The sequence below is a fragment of the Desmodus rotundus genome, chromosome 6 (assembly GCF_022682495.2).
Source record: "Desmodus rotundus isolate HL8 chromosome 6, HLdesRot8A.1, whole genome shotgun sequence".
NCBI classification, from domain to species: Eukaryota; Metazoa; Chordata; class Mammalia; order Chiroptera; family Phyllostomidae; genus Desmodus; species Desmodus rotundus.
The window spans coordinates 16768406-16785632 of NC_071392.1; the positions used below are offsets into that span (position 1 = coordinate 16768406).

The window sequence follows — 17227 nt, forward strand, 5'->3', positions numbered from 1 at the left end:
GCAAACATTTTAAATATAATTTAGAGCCTTATTAAAATTTTAAACTTTAAATGGCTGTCATAAAAAAAGTGTTTAAGTATTAACTGTTTTAGGATTTTCTCATTCTGTTCTAGTGAAATAAATTGCACCACATTTACCTGGGAAATTAGAAAACATAAGGTACTGCCAGCAGCCAATGTATCCATGCATAATACTTTACCCATGCTATCATTTGAAGCTGCATTAGGCTACTAAATGAAGAGGAGTATTTTTAATGTTAGTAAGATACTAAAACCAACTTCACTGTTGCCTAATAACATGAAGATAGAAAGGTGATTAATGGTAAACAAAATCAAAAGTAATTTTGTGTATAATGTCCCTTTTTATTTTGGGACATAAAAAACAAAAAGAAATACCTTTCTAAAAACATAGTAAAACACTAGTTCACATTCCTGCTTCTTGTCAACACCGCATTAGCCATCTTGCCTACCCTAGAAAACATGGCCGCTGAAGCAATTATAAGAGGAGATGTAGACAGAGTCACCAGGGTGAGTTTCCAGCCCTTCACCAAACCAATTGCCAGGCCAATAGAAAATGTAGACATGTTTTGAAAAAACAGAGCTATATTGTCTCCAATACCATCATTGATTTTGTTGATGTCACTGAAACAAATAAAGGCAGCAAAGTCAATTATATGACATATATGAAAACAAAGTCAATAAGCTGCACATCCATCCTCTTACTCAGTCATTCGAGTGTTAAGTTCACCCATGTCACAGCCATCAAACCAGCTGACGTCCTGTGCCAAAATGGAATGAAAAAACTGTTTTCGAATTCTCTTGGTCTGTCGTGCTGCAGTCATAATCCAAAAGGAAATCTGCATGTAGCCAAAAACCAAGGCAGTAACTCCTATTCCAACATAATACAGGGTCAACCTGAAAAAAAGATTATTGGAAATGTTAGTGAGACTGAAGAGCAACTTCTTCCCTTGTTACCAACACCTCCCCCCAAATAAAACAAACAAAAAAGTACCCAATATTTGACTAAAAAAGTCACAATATTTGACTAAGAGAATTTATTTATTTTTATTTAATCCTCACTCAAGAGTATGTTCATTGATCTTTGAGAAGAAGGGAAAGTGGAAGAGGGGTAGGAGGAAGAGGGAGGAAGAGGGGGAAAAGGGGAAGGAAGGTTAGAGAGGGGTAGAGAAGGGAGAAGCGGGGGAGAGAGGGAGGGAGAGACATCAGTCCGTTGGTTCCTGTCAAACCCACAAACTAGGTATGTGCCCTGACTGGGAATCTAACCTAGAACCTTTCTGGTGTATGAGATGACATTCCATAAGGGACCCAGCAATGTCACTCCTATGTAATCTACCTAAGAGAGTAACCTATTTCCACATATATATCAATGTTCATAGAAGCATTATTTTTAAATAGACAAAAAAAAAACCCAGAAATAATTTGAATGGTGAACAAACAAAATGTGATATATCTTTGCAGTGCATTACTGCTAAGCAATAAAAAGGAATAAACTACTGATACATGTTACAATATAAATGAACCTCAAAAACATGGTAAATAAAAGTCAGATACAAAACTTACACATATATGTTTCTATGCATATGCAATGCATTTAGAGGTGGAAAGCAGGTAAGTAGTTGCCTGGGGCTGGAGGTGGGAATGGGGATTGACTACATGCAGAGAAGGGATTTTGTAGCGTGATAGAAGTGTTCTGAAAGTGGATTGTGGTGATGGTTGCATGACTCTGTAAATTTACTAAAAACTATTTAATTGTATTCTTAAAACTGGTGAGTTTTATAATAAGTAAATTATGCTTCAATAAAGCTAAAATCATATGAACAGTATAATTCCAATAACATTAAAATTATATATGCATACTTGTACATATAAAAAGTAATATAAACCAAAAATTAATATTTATTATCCATTAGTAGTGGGAATATAAGTGATTTAATTTTCTTTGTGCATTTTTATCTTTTTACATTTTCTACAATGAATATATTTAGTACTTAATCAGAAAAAGTAATTAAAATAATTTTTATGTAAGCACTGATTCACTTTTTAAGGACTATTCCTTGAAAACAAAGAAAAAATTGCATTCAATTTATTACATATGAAAGAACCGTACTTAATTTTTCTCATTCCTGATTTTTCTATTAATCAGTCTTCCAAACCACCTGGCACCCAGAAGAAACCCTAGTAGTCCCTTAACTCAGGCTTTATTTTGCATCAGGAAATGAAACAACCTTCGGGTTTAAGCCTTCTAACTCAAAACTGTATGCAAATTAAGATTGATTTAATGACTCCATTTATTGCACATTTATTGTGTGTTAAATATTATGCCAGGCACTTTGCATATCTGAGCATCATTGAATCTCCAGAGAGTATTCACATCACATTTTACAGATGAAGAAGCTGAAGCTTATAGAAGTTACCCAATAGTTTCTATAGCTAGCAAGTGGCAGAGCCCACCATTTGAATTCTGAATCTGTGATCTGAATCCTTAGCTTATGAGTTGAATCACTCTGGCAATATTTCTGGGAATAAAGAATTCTCAGATAGGTTTGGGAAACACTGTATACTTAGCATCACTGCCCCTTGGAAATCAATAATATACATAAAATATTTTTAAAAATCTAAAATCAAAGAAATAGTTTAATTTTGTTCAACCTAGGATGTTTCAGACCAATTAAGCATAACAACCCCATTCTTTTGAAATGTATTACCTATTAACATCAGTCACTTCCCTGTATATAATTTGAGAAATATTCCAGGCTACAACTTGATGCAGCAGAAATCACTATCTATTTAATCTATTACTCAATATCTGATCGTCTTCTGAAGTAAAAGAACCTCCATTTTACTTGGAGTGGTACTATGCCCAGCTAAAATGGATGTGGACATATGACTAGTAAAAAGTCAGAAAAATTTTGAGTCCTTGATTACACCTAAGCCATATTTCATCCTTAGACTGCCTATTTTTATGTGTGAGAGAAATAACTTTCTATCATGGTTAAGTGACCATTATGTTGGGTTTTACATTAAATGCAGTTGAACTAAGTCTAACATGGCTTTTGGTCCTCTAGTTTGCCCCTTCATTTTCAAGTAGATTATAGTAGATATATCCCGAGTAGCAAAAAGGAAGTTATAAGTTGCTTAAAAGTTCATACATAATTAATTAACTCTTGACAGCAAAAGAGGAGGAATCATATTCACCAACAATAATCTTAGGATTACTTAGTCATTATAATCCAATTCAACAAAAGGAGATTCAATTATTTTCAGAATAACTGCCTGATAAATAAAACAAAGGCATAAACCTAACATTAAAACATTACATTTTTATAAAGCTATGAGTCATTATCTTTGGAAAATAGGTAGAATAAAATTCTTCAGTTCCTGATGATTATGGATGATAGAGGTATTAGCTTATCCTGATAAAAAAAGTTATATCAAGCAATAATGTGGTCATCAAAACATTAGTTCCACAGAATGTTACTAGATGTTAGGAGAAAAAATTAGGTTCCATAGTCAAATAGGTTTGGAAAACTTGGATTAAATGGAGGCTTTACCTTGTTTCTCTGTCCTGTGTGTACCCAAGAGGAGGTTGTCATATACAGTGTTTTCCAAACCAGTTTGACCATGGAACCTTTTAAAATCATGTATTTTAAATATTTCCAAGAAAAAAAACACTGGTTTGAGAAATAGTAGCCTAATAAATACTACATTATAAATGTTAGAAATGATTTTTAGTAAGTCTAGTAACCTTTTAATAACTGTACATTTTTCTCTTATTCTCCCTTTTGTTTATTCTTTAAATGGATACCCATATTTTTAAAAGCTCCAAACTTTTTGTAAGAAACTTATACTTCATAATTGTACATCTGAATCTTGCTTTCATACTGTAATAATAGAATTCAGAAGACAAAATCCTGGATCCTAATGAGGAATTTTTAGAAAGCACATTATAAAGAAATCTTATGTAAAAGTTGCTAAAAAAAAAAAGAATTTTCTCTCAAGGAAAGCACAACTTGAGGGGATACCATTCACACTGTACAGAACAGCACTATAGCAGAGCTTTTGGTGCTGAAGAAAATATTCCCTATCTGTACAATACACTGTGGCAGCCAGCCACATGTGGCTATTGAACACCTGAAATGTGACTGAGAATGAGGAACTGAATATTTAATTCAAATGTAAATATGTCCAATATGTTGGCTGTGGCTAACATATTGGACAGTACAGGTCAAGAATTGTGGTCCAGGAGATGTCACTGCGATGTGGTAGGTGTCTCCTAGGGCTGTGCAACATGGAGGCTTCACTTTTGGGCGAAAACATGAGACATCACTTAGGACTATAGCAAAGATTCATAGTTTTACTGAGATATTACTGAAACAGTAAATATACTCAGTAAACTAACATCTCTGTAATAAACTCAATACACATCAGAGACAAAAACATACTGTTTAATACATGAAACTACTAACACAGAATATACTTATAAATTACTTATTTCAGACTTTATAATTTTTAGAGTAAATAAAACTACAATTGTCTGAATAATTAGTTTCCAAACTCAAATTTTACCATTTTATTATTTTTATTTTTTGTAACACACTTTTTTTAAAAGTCCATAGAAGTGGCATTTTTCTATAAGGTTTGTAAGAAAAATAACTTGAGAAAAAGGAAAAACTTGTGTAAAAATGCAAACCCCAAAATAACTTTTCTATTGGTGATAATTTTCATCAAATACAACTTAAAGCATATGAACCTACATACCTTTTAAAGAGAAGAAAATATTATATAATAATATTTTATATACCTAATGAAATAAGAGGATAATTTTGCTTTAATCACTTGTAGTAATATTAATGATCAAATTTTTCAGTTTTTTCCTTATAAATATTAAATAAAGCAACATGCAATGTACATGATGTTTACACTTCATTTTGACTTACACAATCATATCTTCATTCAGCTTTTCTTGAGACTGAGTACAGTTTCGATAATTTGCTGTAAAAAAGATTTTTAAATTATAAAGGCAATTAATTTATAATTGGCTATAATGTTTCATACATAGCTCTCCAAACCAGATATAGTGCATTCTCAAGAAAATAAACTTAATAATGCATACACACAGGTTTATGATTACCTTATTTTTTATTATTTAACTTAAAATTTGAAATAACTTTCTTTGGTCTCAATAAGTGGTTATGCAACATGAAAAATTATAAGTTAATATTAACTATGAAGCTCATACTAGGAAAGAATTCTTTAGGACATCTCTGATTTCAGTCAACAATTGTATATAATTAATAGTAATAAAACTCTCCTTCCCTGCTGAGATTATGCATTTAGAATTCTGTTTGAGATACCCCAGGGAATAACTTAGAAAATCAAAAGAAAGCAAGAACATGAAAATTCTAGAAGCAGTAGTCATGGGAAAAATTTAAATAAAGCTCACTGAAATATGTTGAGTATAACAAGGATAGCAATATAATAGAACAGTATTTAAAACACTCCTTGAGTTACAAGTTTTCTATGTAAACTGTTTTATGTTTCTGGTGAAAAATATATCAAATGTTGATTAGTATACCAAGGTGGTGATTTCACCAACAGCACAACACAGTGGTCAATAATCAGTATCATAATATTCTTTCTTAAACCTCTATAATAAACATTTAAAATGAATTGCAAACATCATGACTCTATTTTTAAAATCCTCACCTGAGGACATGTTTTATTGATTTTAGAGAGAGAGGAAGGGGGAGGGAGGGATTGAGAGAGAGAGAGAGAGAGAGAGAAATGTCCATTCCTTGCCTCTCATACATGCCCTGGAGATCAAATCCACAGGCTTTTGGTGGGTGGGACGACTCTCCAACCAACTGTGCCGCCCAGCCAGGGCAACATCATGACTCTTCATCTCTTACATAACCACAACATCTTCACATATGATAGTATTTATGATCATTATTTATATGCAGTCATTTCCCTCAATCCATTTATGAAATTATGGCAAGAAAATATTTTAAAGCAGCTTATTCTAACTATCATAATTAACTTCACAACAGAAGTATCAGAATTGACTAGTAAAATGTTTAATGAGATTAAGAGAGCTAACAAAAATAAACATTATTTCTAAAAGTGGCACCTAGAATAACATAAAAATGGCATAATTTTATTTGGGAGACTATATTAATAGAGGCAGCATGTGCTTTTTATTTATTTATTTATTTTATTTTTTAATTACAGTTGACATACAATATTAATTAGTTTCAGGGGTATATAACCCAGTGATTGAACATTATATAACTTACTAAGTAATCACGCCCAGTAAATCTAGTACCCATCTGACACAATACACAGTTATTGCAATATTATTGACTATATTTCCTATGCTGTACTTTAGATAGAAAATTATTTGAATACGTAGAGAGATAAGCTGAGCAATACCATGAGCAGATGGCCACTGGACTTGAATTTCAACAATGGTTTTCTCCTGAGTATCTAGCCAGCAGGCCCACCGTGCAGATTTTGGACTTGCAGGCTTCAATTATTAAGTGAACCAATTCCTTAAAATAAATCTCTCTCTATACATATATATACACACATATACACATGTCAATATATATAATATATAATAAATATACATACATAATATGCATACATATATATACATATCAATATGTATAATATCCACCAGATTTTTGTATATACCTCCCTTTGTGACCTATTTGACTTTACATACTAATTTATACCTTCCGGTTTTCTACCTGAAGGCTAATATTTCTAGTGTCCAAATCTTGTTTGAGTGGAATAAAGCCATTGCTTCCACCTCCGTGTCACATTAAATGAAATTAAAACATATGTATATATATATAGTGCATACATATATATATACACACACATCCTATTGGTTCTGTTTCTCTGAAAAATGCTGATGAATATAAATTTTGGTTCTTTAGTTCCTAGCAATATAAAAAAATAAATGACTGAAATACATATTATATAGACACTGTTTGACAATACAATAATCCATATTATGAGCTCATTGTTTGTTGTATTTAATGCTTTTAAATCTTCAGTAATATAAAGAAGTAAATACTGTACTCACTTGTGTTGGTTTTGACTAGACAGCCACTAAGAAGGTTATCACTCATTTCTCCTAAAATCATTGACATTACAGGAAGACAGGCTCCATTTACCAACGATGCCAGTAATCCCACGACCATGAGTGTGATGTCCAGTCCATCAGCAAAGCGAAACTGGGAAAATGAACAAAACATGGTAGCAAATTAAAACCAAAAACCAACCTACAGTTTTTGCCATCAAATAAATTTTTATTTTATAAATTAATTAAGAGACTAAATAAATGCATAAAGTCATGGATAAGTATTTATAAAGTTAAAAAAATCACCAGTCCTAGGGATTTACACTGCATTTTAAAGAAACTGTTGACAAATATAAAATAGCATAATCGGTACAAATTGTAGATCTGTGGCATGAGTCAGATCAGATATGGGCATGAATCAGAAACTTCCTCCCATTTGGTTGATTCTGGACTAAATTAAGATATTTCAAAAGACTGCGATGATGATGTGTTTGTTGATTGACAGTTGCTCTTCAAACTTTCAATTCCCTAGGCTTATCAACGTCATAGCAGTGGAAGTGCAGCGAATGGTAACTATCCAGTAAAAATTAGCTTGCCAAATATAGTTAATTACAGTTGTCATTCTAATTTTAAATTCCTCAGATTTTTTTTTCTATGCAGGACAACATCTGTTTTGTAAATTAGGTTCTACAATAATTTGCAAAGCTGATTAGAGTAAGAAACAAATAACTGAAAGTCAAATACTGAAGTGCTTCACATTTTATTCTATAGCAGGTCCCCACAGCACTATCCAAAACCAAAAACATGAACTTGAAAATGTGGGTTATTTATCTTACTGAGAGAAGAAAGATAAAATGTATAATGGCATTGAAATGAAATTAGGTTTGAATAACAGCAAGTGAAACTTAGTACACATTAAGTCTATCTGGAAAAAGTCCAGCTGTTGTTAATATAACAAGAACAGTTTGTGCAACATTGATGTAATCTGGCAGCTAAGGAGAGTGGACTGGGATGTGCATCTATGACGAGATGTGAACAATGACGACTTCACTGCACTAGTTACTGGGGGTAGGGGGACGTAGTCACCACTGAGTGAACATGTGTACTGTGTGGCCATCACACTCAAAATGACTGAGTGAGTAGAGCAGGGAATCTGCATCAAATTTTGTGTTAAGCTTGAACATTTCTCTGCAGAAACTATTCAGGTGATTTAGGAGGCCGAAGCTCTGGGCAGCTGGTGATTGGCAGATTCATCATGACAACACACCCACTCATGCATCACATCTTATGCAGTTTTTTGGCAAAACATCAAATCACCCAGGTGACTCAACCCCCATAGTGCCCAGATTTGGTGTCTTGTGACTTCTGCTTTTTCCCAAAATTAAAATCACCTTTGAAAGGGAAGAGATTTCAGACCATGGATGAGCTTCAGGAAAATACGATGGGGCAGCTGATGGTGTCTGTGAAAACTGTGTGAGGTCCCAAGGTGCCTACTTTGAAGGGGACTGAGGTGTCATTGTCCTGCATACAGTATTTCTTGTATCTTGTATCTTCTTTAATAAATGTCTCTATTTTTCATATTATACGACTGGATAACTTCTGGACAGACCTCATGTTTTATAAGTGGAGACTGAAAAACATTTAATGTTCACCCATTCATTCATGCAATACTAATGAATATTTATGAATTAACTTCCATAGCATTGTACTTGGTACTAGAGATGATAAGAGGTTATCTGATCTTCCCCGCACCATCCTCCAGAGTAGTGAGTAGTATGTTATCTCCTTGATAAAGTTTCTCATGTTCTTCTACTTCCCAGATTTTTAAAAAAGTTGACTTTTGGAAACCCCCCCCAGAAACTGTTTCCTGTGTATTTCTAGTGATATTTATAGCTAGGCTAATTTAGAGAGAGTAGATATAGGGGCTGTTTTGGGAACACATTTCTTGAACATAATGCCAAAGAATTGTGCTGATACACACTGTTGCATATCTAAATATTTAGATAATTATTTCTTATTTCAAAAGTACTTATAGCACTTTAAAAATAATAAAAACAACTCATATCACTGTATTTTCATTGGAAAACACCGAAGTGTAAACAAAATAGTAAAAGTCACTCATAATTGCACACCATTCAGACACCACCTCAGATGTTTATGTATCTCTCTCTCTCTCTCTCTCACACACACACACACACACACACACACACACACACACACAGAGGCCTTTTTCCCCCATATTGAAATCATTGTAAAGATATGTATTTTTTTTTAAGAATTAAATCTGTTCCATTTATTTTATTTTTTCTTTTTCCTGTTTTGCTCAATCCCTCCGTCACCCCGCCAGGTTACCTCCCCCCCCACAGCTGTCAGCCATAGCTGTCAGCCTTCTCTCTATCTATGATTTGCTCATTATGCCTTATTGTAGAGCTGCTGTTGGGTTGATTATATTTTTCCTATTGGAAATAATACTTTGGTAAATTATTTTTAATTGCCCTTTCCTCCCAAATAGATGTAAACTATCAAACAATCATTTTATGCACTACTGACAATTTGCTAGAATTTTCTGATATGCATACATTCTAACTGATTTCACTTACTATCTCAAAAGGTCCAACAACTTGGTTTCTTTCTTTGGGCAGTTGTTCTTGTAGTTTTCTGGAAAATAAATGTTTAAAATGTAAAGGTTACAATATGCATTAATTTGCAACATTTTCCAACTATAATTGTGTTGAAGTGTCAAATTTCACCTTCGGTAGCAAATTTATAAAAATGCTGAAATTTTAAAAACAAATTTAATGATAGACACTACAAAACTTTTTAGTATAATCACTAGAAAAATAAGTGGTCACTGGCTAACCACATTAATTAGAGTAATAACTGAAGTTATACATCTGGAGTAAAAGTTTTTAAAAAGATTTTATTTATTTATTTATTTATTTATTTATTTATTTATTTATTTATTTATAGACAGAGGGGAAGGGAGGGAGAAAGAGAGGGAAACAACAATGTGTGATTTCCACTCATGTGCCCCCTACTGGCATGTGCCTCGTGAATCGAACCAGTGACCCTTCAGTTTGCAGGCCAGCACTCAGTCCACTGAGCCACACCAGCCAGGGCTAGAGTAAAGTTTTTTTATTGTAGTAAAATATACATAAACATAGAATTTACCATCTTAACTATTTTTTTTATCTTAACTATTTTTTAAAGATTTTATTTATTTATTTTTAGAGAGAGGGGAAGGGAGGGAGAAAGAGAGGGAGAAAAACATCAATGTGTGGTTGCCTCTTACACACCCCCTACCAGGAACCTAGCCCACAACCCAGGCATGTGCTCTGACTGGGAATCAAACCAGCGACCCTTTGGTTTGCTGGCTGGCACTCAATCCATTGAGCCACACCAGCCAGGGCCATCTTAACTATTTTTAAGTGTACCGTTCAGTGGTATCAAGTACATTCATATTGTTGTGTTACCATCACCACCATCCACCTACAGAACACCATGAATCTTAAAAAAACCCTGAAACTGCCAGCCTCTGGCCAACATTGTTCTACTTTGTGTCTCATGAATCTGACAACTCTAGGAAACTCATATAAGTGGAATCATACAGTTCTTTGTCCTTTTCTTGTGGGCTTATTTCACTTAGCACGTCATCAGGGATCATTCAAGTTGCAGCAAATGTCAAAATTTTCCTCCTTTCTAGGGCTAAATGGTATTCCATTGTATGTATATATCATATTTTTTTATTTTTAATAATATATATTCTTTCTAGCAAAGGTAGCCACATTTAAAAAAAAAATCTTTTCATTCCCTGATCAAGGGATTCTTGGGTTCCTTTTACTTTTCAGTTACTGTGAATAATACTGCTGTGAATATGATTGTACAAATATCTCTTCAATTCCTGCTTTTGATTATTTTGGATATATATATCCAAGAGTGAAATTGCTGGATCACATGGTAATTCTATTTTTAACTTCTTGAGTTAAAAGTAAATAGTATGATGTGGAACCATCATACTATTTTCCATAGCAACTGCATAATTTTACATTCCCACCTATCATGCACACAGTTTCTTCACACCCTCACCAATACTTGTTATTTTTTTGTTTTATTTTATTATTATTGATTTTAATAGTAGCCATTCTAATGGTTATGAAGTGATGGATTAGAATTTTTAACACTTTGTAACAAATTGCTCAAGAGCAACTCTAAGTGTTAAATGAAATTTCTATTAATTACACATTAAATAAGTACACTGTGCATTTTGTCCCCCATTGAAAATTTCATTTTGTAGCTCACATTTCAAGTAGGTCCACGTGAAAACTGTAAATTTCATCTATTTATTTCAGGGAAATTGTCAATTGAATACACACCAATTCTTAAACATTAACAGAAGACTGGAGGGGATCAGGTTAAGTTTTCTAAAAAAGGTATCACAGAAGGGAAAATTTCCAGCTTTTCTCTCCAGCTTTACAGCATATTGTTCCATCAGCATTGATAAATAAGAAGTCACTTAATTCTATTCTATCTGCAGTTAATAATTTACTTATGTTTTAAGCCAATTGCCTTGTGAGATAATTCATGGATGACAAAAAGCACTTTTTTTTTAGATTGTAAAGTGCTTCCTCCAGCCAAATGCAGATTTTGAAGCCTAAGACCAAGTTAACTCTCCTTTAATAAATTTTGTTTCAGGAAAAGACTTCTGTCTACCATTGACCTTCATGGAATGCCTTGGAAGAAGGGATTGGGTAGTATTTTAAGAGTCTCATGCTCTAGCAACTGAGCTAGCCATGTGTCCCTTGGGTAGTCTTTTAAAAGTCTTTTTTCTACCAGAGTTGAAAGTGAAGACTCATAGAGAGAGAACAGACTGGCAGCTGTCAGAGGGGAGGAGGGATACAGGGCTGGGTAAAAAAGAAAGTGAAGGGATTAAGCAAAAACAAACAAACAAAAACAACTTTTTAGTTGTTGTTTATGCTGTTGTTTTCAGACACAGACAACAGCATGATAGCATGGTGATACCAGACAGAAAAGGGAGTGGTGGAAGGTAGAAGAGGGTGTAGGGGGAATAAATGGTGATGGAAGGAGACTTGACTTCGGGTGCTGAGCACACAGTACAATATACAGTGGATGTATCATAGAATTGTACACCTGAAACCTATATAATTTTATTAATGTTAATAAAATTAATGTTACCCCAATAAATTCAAAAAAAAGATTGCACAATAACAATAAAAACAAGAAAGTGAAGAAGAGCACATGGGCAGGTATGGTGGGAACTCCCTTTCTGGCTGTGGTAGACCTGCGTTAATGAACCAAGTGATCCAGAGGGGTCCACTTGAGTCTCACAGTTTATAAATTTGAAATGTAACATGATTATTATGGTGAAAGTAGACATATAATAGATTTTGAACCATTTTCACTCTATATCTCTAAATTAATGGATTAAAGGTGAGGACAATTTTTATAACAGACATCCATTTGGTAAAAAAAATCAGAATCTAATATTTTCTTTTATTAAATTGCCATGTGGAATGAAGGATTCATGGAGAATTAAAATAGAATTCTCTGTATCTGGTAAGCTACAAGTTCAGAAGAGGTGATATCTGAAGTACCAAATCAATAAATCTTATACTATTAACACTTCCTAAAATTACTATTAAATCAGCTGCAACACTGATTATGTTGAAGTCCAGCAATAAGCAAATAGCATTTCTAGTTTTGGGAAAAAAATATAAACATTTTTTGCTACAGCTGTGAAAAGGATAAAGTATCTTTGAAATTGCAGAATATTTTATTTATAGAATTTAGGTAAAGATTACCTATTTCTCTGGTAATTTTCTTGCATCTCTTCAGCTCTTTCAGAATTTGCCATTGTAGTTACCATTAAATTCTTCTGAAACCAAATATTAACAAATATATCATGACTACATGAAATTTATCATTTAGTTGATATAAAGCATTTTTTTTAATCCCTAATAGCCTCTGAAAAATCATGCTGCTGAGTTTCACACTGCCTCTCCACTCCCCTCCCCAACTGAGGTTTCTGGTTAGGAATCTATTCAAATTTTATCATTGAATTTATAACTTCTTTGTTTCATTCTAGACTTGGATTTGAAGCCAATGAAAATTCTATGCTAGATTCTATGACAATGCATAGTTTTCAGGACATTGAATTTTATTTCTACTGTGCCACTGATTTGTTGTAATTGATGAAAACTTTACCTTATGGTTGTTTTTCTCTGTAAAAATTTGATGCAGTAGTTTCTGTGGGAGGTTTGAGAGAGCAGGGCTCTCTAGTTCACCAAATATAAGCAAGTTAGAGCTTCTCCCAAATATAAACTAATGGTTATCAAAAAATTAGTAACTCACTCATCATTAAAATTCTATTAAGCATAATGTATTCTTTTTTTGGATGACACTTCAGAATCTTAGCTTGTCTTAAGGTTACAATTATTTGCATAAACTCTAATGCAAATGCAATAGAAATTTTTTAACTCAATCTCATTTGTTAGGCCATATAACATATTACCTATATTCAGATGATTATACAGAATATGGATTTAAAATCTAGAGTAGAATTACTGTCATTAAATATTACCTGAACTTTTGAAAAAAAAATACACTTTGAAATAGTAAGCTTCTCCCCAAAGAAAGAAGTCCTAATGGGTCAGTTTTTAGTGCCTGAGAAAGAAGACACGTTCTTCTTTTTTCAGAAATCATGGACATAACTCCATGTAGGAAATCTTTACAATTGCTATACTGACTTTATACCATTTCATTATTTTGACATATGTGTAAGAAAAGTAATAAAACATACTCTATCAATCATTTATATTTTATGGTAATTAACAATTATATAATAAGACTCATATTCACAAAAAATCAAAACAATGGAAGCTCACCTTATTAAGTGTATGATCTATTCATTTACATCAAAATCATGTGTAGTTTCTCTTCTCAACAACTAACTGCACCTTCATAACTGTGCTTTAGAAAGCTCATTTTCTGATCCCGCTGTAATATCTGATCACAACAGCGGTTAATTTCCAGGTAAAGCACGTTGTGTTCTTCATGCCATGCTGCATACCAGGAAACAATGTAAGCAAAGACAATTTAATGAGCCAAATAAACACTCTTTTTAAAGATCTGTAGTGCTTATATACCCAGTTTTCTATTTAGTCTCATTATACTTTTAGTTAGCTGAATTAGTAATTATAATAACTAAAATAAATCTCTTTAATATGTCAATGTCACATTGGTGTTATAAATAATCATTGAGTACTACTGCATGCAGGGCATTCATTCAAATTACCTCATTGTTGCTATCTGAAAATAATCACCTCCTTTTGTGCTTTGCTCATATCTATATTATGTTCTTTGACAAATTCTGCCTTATAATTCCAAGTTACCCTATTATATTTCTTTATCTAGTCCTTGGTGAGTTCATTGAAAAAGTATTGAGCTTATACAATGTGTCAGCCATTAGGTTATAAAAATAAAAAGATATGTTTCTTTCTCCTGAGGAACTCATATGCCTTTTTTTTCTCTATACTACAGCCTTGCTACTCCGTGTGGTCCCAACACCAGCAGCATCTGGTACCTTACTGGAAATGTAGTAAGTAAATTAATTTTTTGAATTGTGGTAAAATACACATAATATTTTATTTATTTCATTATTTTTGATGCTAATATAAATAAAATTGTTTTCTTATTTATTTTCTGATAGTTGTTATATGTAGAAAAGCAATTTTTTTAGAATCCACGTATAAGTGAGATTATGCAATACTTCTTTTTTTCTGTCTGACTCATTTCACTTAGCATAGTGACCTCAAGGTTCATCCATTTTTTTTAGAGGGAGAGGAAGTGAGGTGTGTGTGGGGAGAGAGAGAGAAGCATTGATTGATTTTCTCCCATACTTGCCCTGAGGATCAAATCTGTAATCTGGGTATGTGCCCTGATCAGGAACTGAACCCACAACCTTCTGGTACATGGGATGATGCTCCAACTGAGCCATCTGGCCAGGGCCATCCATATTTTGACAAATGGCAAGATTTCCTTTCTGAAATGGCTGAATAATACTCCATTGTATATATACAGTAATGTACCATATAATGACATTTTGATCAATGGTGGACCACATACACAATGGTGGTCCCATAAGATTAAAACAGAGTTAAAATTTTTCTATTGCCTACTGATGTTGTAGCTACCTATCATCATAGAGAAATGTGTCACTCATGTGTTTATGGTGATGCTGGTGTAAACAACCCAATTGTGTGCTGCCAGTTTTATAAAAGTATAGCACATATAATCATGCACTGTACATAATACTCGATAATGATAAATGACTATGTTACTTTACTGGTTTATATATTTACTATTCTATACTTTTTATTGTTATTTTAGAGTGTACTCTTTCTTGTTATAAAAATAAAGTTTGTTGTAAAACAGTGTGCCATGTTATACTACTAGCAGCCTCATACATATCATGTTTACCACATCTCTTGGTTGAATCGTTTTCTCTTGTGCTTGATTTGATCTTGTGTAGTTTTGTATAGTAACATGCAGGATAGGCTTGTGGCCTAAGAACAATAGGTTATACCATATAGTCTAGGTGTGTACAATATAGCTTAGACTATACCATCTAGATTTGGGTAAGTACACTCTATAATGTTCATACAATGACAAAATCATCTAAGGATGCATTTCTCAGAATGTGTTTCTGTTGTTTGGCAGTGTATGACTGTATGCCACATTTTCTTTGTTCATTTACCCATCCATGAATACTCAGAGTGTTTCCAAGTCTCGGCTATTGTAAATAATGCTGTAATGAACACGGGGGTGCAAATACCTCTTTGAAACTCTGATTTCTTTTCCTTCATATACATACTCACAGGTGGAATTACTGGATAATATGGTAGTTCTATTTTTAACATTTTGAGGAACACACATACTGTTTTTCATAGTGGCTGTACTGGATCATGGAGAATTTTGGATCCCTCCCTAGAACTACTGAATAGAATCTGCATTTTAAGGAGATCCTCCAGGTGGTTTGTATGAATATCAATCTGAGAAACACAACTCTATAACACCTAGCACTAAGTATTGGCAAATAGAAGGTATTAATTCCTTAGAGACAGTTTTATTTTTCTTTTTACTAAACTTAAGAAGATAAAAATGAAGTTCAAAATATAGTGCAATACTAACAATGTTATTCTTATCTACTGTCCATATCATGGTTTTAAAGTATGATCAAAGAACCTCTTGACATCAAAATCTCCTGGAGGGCATGTTAAAAATAAAACAAACAGGTTTCTAGGCCTTACCACCTCCTTCCCCTCTTGCAGTGAGTAAGAAGCTAAGGCAATGCTCTGGGAAATCTACATTTTTAACAAGCTTAAATGATAATTTTTTAAAATCATCACCCAAGGACATTTTTTCATTGTTTTTAGAGAGAGAGGAAGAGAGAGGGAGAGGGAGGGAGAGAGGGGGAAGAGAGAGAGACAGAGAGAGAGAGACAGACAGACAAACATCAGTGTGAGAGAGAAACATCTATTAGTTGCCTCCCATATTCCCAGGCCAGGGATCAAACCTTCCCAGTATGTGCCCTAACTGGGAATTGAATCGATGATCTTTTGCTTTGCAGGACAATGCTCAACTAACTGAGTTATGGCAGTCAGTGGTAAGTTTTAGACATAGGACTAAAACAGGGCAATGTGATGAAGAGTAATGTGGTTGTTATACTGTCTAGTAAGGGTAAACCTCTTCTAGGAGGTAATTTTGAAGATGAAAGCTGAACTCTAAGAAGGAGGTTGACTTATAAAGATCAAAGAGAGTATCCCAGGAAGAGGGAGTGTGATTTATATGGTGGAGAGAAAAAGTGCACGACACAAAGAGCCAGAAGATGAAAGAACATGGGACAATGAGGAGGTCATCATTATGTGGAAAGTTATAGGTTGCCCATGACAGCTACCTCTTTGTTCCTCTATGTTATCCAATGTTTTGGGATGAAAATAAATTTGGTTTGAAACATGTTAAATGTGAGATACTGGTGAGAAAACCAGGTAGTAATATCCAAAAATAAGTGGGTAATGTAAGAATAGAACTGTGAACATCT

At 33.4% G+C, this 17227-nt stretch overlaps 1 protein-coding gene across 1 annotated transcript in view; it reads right to left on the minus strand.

Annotated features, from left to right (window-relative positions):
* Positions 1 to 12982, minus strand: part of ABCB5 (ATP binding cassette subfamily B member 5) — an 86209-nt gene extending 73227 nt beyond the window's left edge. The window contains exons 1-6 of the mRNA XM_024563082.2: positions 12930 to 12982; positions 9711 to 9768; positions 7114 to 7264; positions 4958 to 5012; positions 723 to 914; positions 470 to 641 (exon numbers count right to left, since the gene is read on the minus strand). Coding sequence (XP_024418850.2) covers positions 470 to 641; positions 723 to 914; positions 4958 to 5012; positions 7114 to 7264; positions 9711 to 9768; positions 12930 to 12982 — 681 coding nt within the window. The remainder of the gene's footprint in view (positions 1 to 469; positions 642 to 722; positions 915 to 4957; positions 5013 to 7113; positions 7265 to 9710; positions 9769 to 12929) is intronic.
* Positions 12983 to 17227: the final 4245 nt, after the last annotated feature.